This window comes from Hypanus sabinus, chromosome 2 (assembly GCF_030144855.1).
Source record: "Hypanus sabinus isolate sHypSab1 chromosome 2, sHypSab1.hap1, whole genome shotgun sequence".
In the NCBI taxonomy this organism is placed as follows: domain Eukaryota; kingdom Metazoa; phylum Chordata; class Chondrichthyes; order Myliobatiformes; family Dasyatidae; genus Hypanus; species Hypanus sabinus.
This window is the reverse complement of record NC_082707.1, coordinates 209,794,576-209,802,798: the sequence shown is the minus strand read 5'-3', so window position 1 is coordinate 209,802,798 and position 8,223 is coordinate 209,794,576. Positions and strand designations below refer to the sequence as shown.

General features: G+C 46.8%; 1 protein-coding gene across 1 annotated transcript in view; it reads left to right on the top strand.

Annotated features, from left to right (window-relative positions):
• The first annotated feature begins 4,211 nt into the window (after positions 1-4,211).
• LOC132404146 (ice nucleation protein-like) overlaps positions 4,212-8,223 on the top strand; it is a 58,733-nt gene continuing 54,721 nt past the window's right edge. The window contains exon 1 of the mRNA XM_059988211.1: positions 4,212-4,405. Coding sequence (XP_059844194.1) covers positions 4,212-4,405 — 194 coding nt within the window. The remainder of the gene's footprint in view (positions 4,406-8,223) is intronic.

The window sequence follows — 8,223 nt, the reverse complement described above, 5'->3', positions numbered from 1 at the left end:
CTTGTGCTTCTCCCTCTCAAATTGCAAACGAATTGAAAATACACGTGGACTGAGATGTTAACTGTCCTGTGCTATCATCAGTGGGGTCATCCGTTGATCTGCCACCTGTCCTCAGGAATTTCCGCCCGCTTATGATCAGGACTCCCTCGAGGTGGTGGGCCAGCACTACCTCCCACTGATGACCTTAACAACTTGGCATCTGCCTCTATCAGAGTTGTTAGTTGCTTCCATCCAACAGATAGTCTACTCTTCAGGTGTCCAAGCATCTACTGAAGGGTTTACAAAAGATGGATACACTGTCCGACTATCTGCCCCTCTGGACGTACTTGGTCCACACCCGTGATGATCCTGTCTCCCCTGCCTCAGCTACAGCCCTGCTGGTTGACTTGATCTCTCTTCTAGTGAAGCCAGGGTCACGCAGCCACTTCTGGAAAGTGAACGCAATAAAGCCACGGCAACCTACTTCGAATGGATAGAATGAGACCTTCCACCCTCTGTCTCTGCACTCTGATCTTAATTCTGCATACTTGGTTAACTTGCGCTCATGGGCGTCATCGGTGCTGTCTTCCCAGGGGACCGTGAGTTCACCAATAACCACTTCTCTGCTGGTGTCAGACCAGATGATTATATCTGGATGCAATATGGTGAAAACTATTTGCTCCGGGAAAATGCCTTTCCCATCCAGGTCGGCCTTGACACACCAATCACTGGCTGAAGAAAGTATGCTTGATCGTGGGCTTGTGCTTTACACCCTTGACTTGGAGCCTTCTTTCACAAGTGATATGCGTTCCTCTGTGCAGCATGGGGCATGAGATAAGTTGTGCTGCAGTACTCTCTGCTCAACCGCTCTTTTACAACTTTGAGAACGTTGTTTTGTCTCCAAGTGTACATGCCGCTGGAAAGACTGACTCTGCATGCACTCAGAGTATGCTGAAGAGTTCCCTCCTTGCACAAGCAGCACATCTGTCTGTCTTATCTTCACACCAGGTGCTGAGGTTGGCAGGTCATACACTGCTCTGTATAGAAAAGAAATGTGGAGCGGTTCCATCTGCCACAGAACATTCCAAGATAGATGTCGTTGTTCAACACTTTCCACCAGGACCAAGCCCATTGTTTGGTCAGGCCAGCTGCTATAGCTAACCTCTTCTCCTCTTCTACCTCTTGTATTTCTTACGTTACAAGCTCACGGCGCTCCTTACCTGTAGAAGATGACCACCACTTGTGGGTTGTTCATCCAAGTCCCTGGTGGCCTAGCTGGGTAGCCCCAACCGTCTCCTTGTGCTTCAATCTAGACTCTGCCTCATCGACTGCCCGGGCTGACCACTTCCTGTCTGATCTCTCATCCGGCTGGGTATTCTTGATGACAGGGTCTTTTGAGTCTCGAAGCATCAAGAATGATCTTACCTTGGCTACCTTGACCTCTTCAACAAGGGATTGCACTGGGATGGTAAGCTTTGTCTGGCTACTGTGGATTGCAACATTAGTGAGGCTGCTCGGTACTCCAAGCCACTTCTTCACATATAACCATATAACAATTACAGCACGGAAACAGGCCATCTCAGCCCTTCTAGTCCGTGCCGACGTTTACACTCACCTAGTCCCACTGGCCTGCACTCAGCCCATAACCCTCCATTCCTTTCCTGTCCATATACCTATCCAATTTTACTTTAAGTGACAATACCAAACCTGCCTCTACCACTTCTACTGGAAGCTCATTCCATACAGCTACCACTCTCTGAGTAAAGAAATTCCCCCTCTTGCCCCCTAACTTTTGCCCCCTAACTCTCAACTCATGTCCTCTTGTTTGAATCTCCCCTGCTCTCAATGGAAAAAGCCTATCCACGTCAACTCAATCTATCCCCCTCATTATTTTAAATACCTTTATCAAGTCCCCCCTCAACCTTCTACACTCCAAAGAATAAAGACCTAACTTATTCAATCTTTCCCTGTAACTTAGGTGCTGAAACCCAGGTAACATTCTATTAAATCTTCTCTGTACTCTCACTATTTTGTTGTTATCTTTCCTATAATAAACATACTTGTTGATCTTCCGTTCCATTGCCTCAACGTGGGACATTGCCACCTCATAGACAGTTAGTGGCCACATTATCCGTGGCATCAGTCCGTACTGCAGCACCACAACTTCAACTTGCCAGGCAAGCCACACTTGTCGACAGACATCAGACCTCTGCTGATCTGTTCTCCTGTCTCTTGAACCCTCTTGCTGTCTCTCAGCTCCTCTGTGTACCATCGCACGAGGCTCTTAACTGGTTGATCCTGAATGGATGGAATTTCCTCGCCACAAAAGGTGAAATGAAAGTCAACCAGCTTTCCTCTCCTAAGAACAAGGCTCCTTGACTTCTTGGTCTTGAACTTCATTCTTTCCCAATCCATTAGCTCCTCGAGTCTAGATAGTACACATTCCACTGCCTCCGTGCTAGGACCCAAAAGGGTGAGATCGTCCGTGAACGCTCGTATTGGTGGCAACTCCCCTCGGCCATCAAGTGCGTCACCTGGTCCCACTGATTCTGCAGCCCTCACAATGACCTCCATGGCTAACACAAAAAGAATGGGTGAAATCGCACATCCCATTGGGATACCAATGTCCAAGCTCTGCCACCCAGTTGTAAACTGCTGAGTGGAAAACCTCATCCGGAAATCATTGTAGTACTGCATAACAAAGTTCCTCACCTTAGCAGGAATCCATAGGAATTCCAGCGCACTCTCAATCAAGACATGGGGAACGGAACCATATGCATTTGCAAGATCAAGCCAAACTACAGCCAGATTTCTGCTCAACCTTTTCAACTCCTGGATGGTATGCCATATCATACCAGTATGTTCAAGGCATCCCAGGAAGCCTGGTATTCCTGCCTTCTGCACAGATATATTTACCAATCCATTCTCTATCACAAATGAAGATATTCTTTCTGCTAGAATGCCAAACATAATCTTCCCCTCTCCATTCAGGAGTGAAGTTGGTCAGAACTGATTCAATGTAATAGAAATCTCTTCCTTCGGGATGCATACTCCTTCAGCCTCACTCCATGACAAAGGAACAACACCTTGTCTCCACACCACCTTTAACAATCTCCTCAGCTCTTCACACTTCTTGAACACCTTATAAGGCACTCCATTAGGTCCTGGCACTGAACCTGACCTTGTCTTTTTGATGAACCGCTCGACTTCTGCCAGTTTGGGTTCTGACAGATCGAACTTCACTCCTGGCTCGGTAGGTTTCACAAGCCCAGGAATATCAAGCAGAGGAGCCTCCTGCTGTTCGTTAGAGTCAGGGCTTGCCAGGTGATCCTTACGTTCTTGTTGAGAGATGTTAAGCTGCCCGCTCTTACTTTGTTCAAACAATCTCTTTGTGAACTGGTGACGGTTCTCAAAGAACGCCTTTCTTGCCTTCTCTCTCTTCTTTCTCTTTTTACATTGTGACTCTGCACAACAGAGTGATGCTAACTTTATTCGAAACTGCTCTCAGAGATCAGCAGGCCCTGGCTTGTCACCCTCACTTGCTACCTTCCACCTCTGTCTCAACGATCTAAGCTCTCTCCTCAACCTACTAATCTCCTTCTGGCGCCTGCTTGGTTGCTGTGTAGGCTTTGTGTTCAACTCAATTAAACAAAACTTGTACTTTCCAACATCATAAATCATATCGTCCATCACTTCCAACTTTCTCTTTGATGTTCCCCTGAGAGTGTTCTCCCACATCATACTGATGTCCTCATCAAACACACGCCAAGCCTTCTCATCGGCCATTGCTGGCCACTTGACCTTCCTCGTCTTCTCTACCACCTCACCACCGCCATCATGTGACGGATCTACCTGGGGACTGTGGTCTGCCACCTGACCTGGGTTATCTCTCGTCTGACCTGGAGTATGATGGCCCTCTCCAGAGTGAATCGCTGTGGCTTGTGTATCAGTGGTTAAAAAGATCACAACTTCTGTGCTTGGTGAAGTAATTTCATCTTCATCCACTGGGATGGAATAGCACTTCAACTTTGCTTGGTGGGCACGTAATCCTTTAATGCTGGAAAATGCTCTCCCACACCAACACATTGGACACTCATAACCTCTTATCCTAGCTCCTGGTCATAGTCATTCCCTGTAGTTAACTGTATCCGTCCAGTTGGGTCCATCATCCTTCCTCCCTCTCGGATGACCCCAAGGGTATGTTTCTCCATGTAAACTAGAAGCTTCAAGAAATGGGTGCTCTTCTGAGCTGGTGCCCGGACTGCCAATCCCAACACCCCTGGTGCCAGTCTTTCCTGGCTGTCCGCTGTCTCTCCACGTTGCCAGCCGGACTATTCCCGGTTGCCAGCCGGACTATTCCCGGTTGCCACCGGACTATTCCCGGTTGCCAGCCGGACTATTCCTGGTTGCCACTGGACTATTCCCGGTAGTCACCAGTGTCCAGAACTATACACGTGGACTAAGATGTTAACTGTCCTGTGCTATCATCAGTGGGGTCATCCGTTGACCTGCCACCTGTCCTCAGGAGTTAGTATGAGTTCAATCATATTATGATCACTGTCTCCTAAGGGTTCCTTCACGTTAAGCTGACTAATAAGATCTGGTTATTACACAACACCCAATCTAGGATAGTTTTTCCCCTAGCTGGCTGGAGCAAAAGCTGCTCTGAAAAGCCATCTCGTAGGCATTGAACAAATTCCCTCTTGTGATCCGAAACAACCTGATTTTCCCAATCCCCTTGCATTTGTGTCATTACTCTTATTACATGCCTTTTCCAGCTCCCTTTGCAATCTCAACCCCACATCTTGGCTTCTATTGGGAGGCCTATATATGATCCCCATAATGATTACATTATCCTTGCAGCTTCTTCATTGGCAGCCATGCCTTCATTTGCTTATCGTATGCTTCCAATCTTGTACTTGTGAAAACACAGACAGAAATCTTTCAGCACACTTGGACCATGCCAGATTCCAAAGAACAACTCTCTGAGTCTTTTTCCCGGTCTCTGCATTTCTCTGTACCCTTGTAACTTACCCCCCTCACTTGTGCTCATTCATTCTTTTCCCTGACAAACCACACCAATGGGTGTTTTACAGGATGTCTTTAATCCACCAGCACGTCCTCTGGATGTTGGAGCTGAATGGAGCACTGGGAGGAAAGGCACGTCATCAGAAGGAGAATGAGCACATTGGACGCTGACAACACCTGAGGGTTAGGATTGAAGGCAAGTCAATTGCAGCTGAGAGGTAATGTTACAGCTATATCGGACCCTGGTCAGACCCCAAGTGGAGTACTGTGCTCAGTTCTGGTCGCCTCACTACAGGAAGGACGTGGAAACCATGGAAAGGGTGCAGAGGAGATTTACAAAGATGTTGCCTGGATTGGGGAGCATGCCTTATGAGAATAGGTTAAGTGAACTCGGCCTTTTCTCCTTGGAGCGACGGAGGATGAGAGATGACCTGACAGATTTGCTGTTAGTTTTATAGCAATTAGGATATTTGCTGGAGATAATACAGCATACTGACATCAATGGATCTGGGGTTGAGAGGGTTAACAACTTTAAGTTTCTCGGCATCCACATCACAGAGGACCTCACGTGGTCTGTACACACCAGCTGAGTGGTGAAAAAGGCACAACAGCGTCTCTTTCACTTCAGACAGTTAAGGAAGTTTGGTATAGGCCCCTAAATCCTAAGGAATTTCTACAGGGGTACAATTGACAGCATCCTGACTGTCTGCATCACTGCCTGGTATGGGAACTGTACCTCCCTCAATCACAGGACTCTACAGAGAGTGGTGCGGACAGCCCAGCACATCTGTAGATGTGAACTTCCCACTATGCAGGACAGTTACAAAATCAGGTGTGTAGGAAGGGCCTGAAGGATCATTGGGGACCTGAGTCACCCCAACCACAAACTGTTCCAGCTGCTAACATCTGGGAAATGGCACCACAGCACAAAAGCCAGGACCAACAGGCTCCAGGACAGCTTCTTCCACCAGGCTATCAGACTGATTAATTCATGCTGATACAACTGTATCTCTGTTTTAATGATTATCCTGTTGTACATAATATTCATTATAAATTTCCATAAATTGCACATTGCACATTTAGATGGTGATGTAAAGGTTTTTACTCCTCATGTAAGTAATAAAGTCAATTCAATTCAATATAAGTGTCATTTATAACAGAGGCTGATAGATTCTTGATTAGTCATTAATGAAGGGATATGGGGAGAAGGCAGGAGACTGGAGCTGAGAGGGAAATGGATCAACCATGATGAATGGCAAAGCAGACTCGATGGGCCAGATGGTCTAATTCTGCTCCTATATCTGATGGTCTTGTACTAATTGCTGATCCAAGTAACGTATGGTCAAGATCCCAAGATATTGTTCAAAGAATTTTTACTGATGCCCCAGTTAATATTCCACCTTTAATGAATGAGGTGAGGGCCTCTGTTGGTCAGAGTTGACCATGGATATTGCATCCTAGCTGTCTAGATACGCAAGCCTGGATAGTATGACGTGGGCCAGCTGTTGCTCATGTAGCAAGCTCCCCCTCTTCACACAGCTAATGAAGCCAAAGGAATGACAGAGACTGATACAGTTTGGTACCAGCAGCATCACAGGAGTTATCAGTCAGCATCGAGCTCAATGTAGGACTGCCTTAGGGACTCCAGCGCTGGATTTTTCCCTCGTGGTTTACTCCCGAAGCCTTCCCCATGAGTGGGTACAGCCACAAGGTAATGGAGGTTCGAGATCGCAGCTTTCATCTCCTAGATGAGCTACCAACAACAGCTAACAAGCCCCATCTGCCTGAAGTGACTGGATTTAAGGTGCCAGTAACCCGTCTTTGCTTAACCCTTCTCCTCTCAGTTCCTCCAGGCTGAGCAGCTAAGCCACACGTGGATCCAGAACCGGCTTGCCCATAGAAGCAAGGAGTGGTTGTAGACGGGTGATATTCTGCATGGAGGTCGGTCACCAGTGGAGTGCCTCAGGGATCTGTTCTGGGACCCTTACTCTTTGTGATTTTTATAAATGACCTGGATGAGGAAGTGGAGGGATGGGTTAGTAAATTTGCTGATGACACAAAGGTTGGAGGTGTTGTGAATAGTGTGGAGGGCTGACAGAGGTTACAGTGGAGCATCAATAGGATGCAAAACTGGGCTGAGAAGTGACAGATGGGGTAGGTCAAATATGATGGCAGAATATAGTATTAATGGTAAGACTCTTGGCAGTGTGGAGGATCAGAGGGATCTTGGGGTCCGAGTCCATAGGACACTCAAAGCTGCTACACAGGTTGACTCTGTAGTTAAGAAGGCGTATGGTGTATTGGCTTTCATCAATCGTGGAATTGAATTTAGGAGCTGAGAGGTAATGTTACAGCTATATAGGACCCTGGTCAGACCCCACTTGGAGTACTGTGCTCAGTTCTGGTCGCCTCACTACAGGAAGGATGTGGAAACTATAGTAAGGATGCAGAGGAGATTTACAAGGATGTTTCCCGGATTGGGGAGCATGCCGTATGAGAATAGGTTGAGTGAACTTGGCCTTTTCTCCTTGGAGCGACGGCGGATGAGAGGTGACCTGATAGAGGTGTGTAAGATAATGAGAGGCATTGATCATGTGGAAAGTCAGAGGCTTTTTCCCAGGGCTGAAATGGCTAACATGAGAGGGCACAATTTTTAACATGCTTGGATGTAGGTGCAGAGAAGATGTCAGGGGTAAGTTTTTTACTGAGAGACTGGTGAGTACGTGGAATGGGCTGTCAGCAATGGTGGTGGAGACGGATACAATAGGGTCTTTTAAGAGACTCCTGGATAGGTACATGGAGCTTAGAAAAACAGAGGGCTATGGGTAACCCGAGGTAACTTCTCAAGTAAGGACATGTTCGGCACAGCTTTGTGGACCAAAGGGCCTGTATTGTGCTGTAGGTTTTCTATGTTTCTATGTGAAGGCCAGGAGCTGGACTTGGTTGTCAGAGGTTATTTGAGACACACGCCATTGGGCGCATTTAATAGGTAGTTTTTGCTTATTCCCATGAAGGGACCATAACGAATACCAGTAATAAAAGTCACGTTGTTGTTGTTAACTCTCATACAGGATGTCTACTGTTTTCACATTAATAAATACCATTATCCGAAATCAGTCATTTACTGAGATACAGTGCAGAATATCTCCTTCGAACTGCAATGCTGAACAACCCCCGGTTTAACCCTAGTCTAACTGGACAATTTACAATGACCAA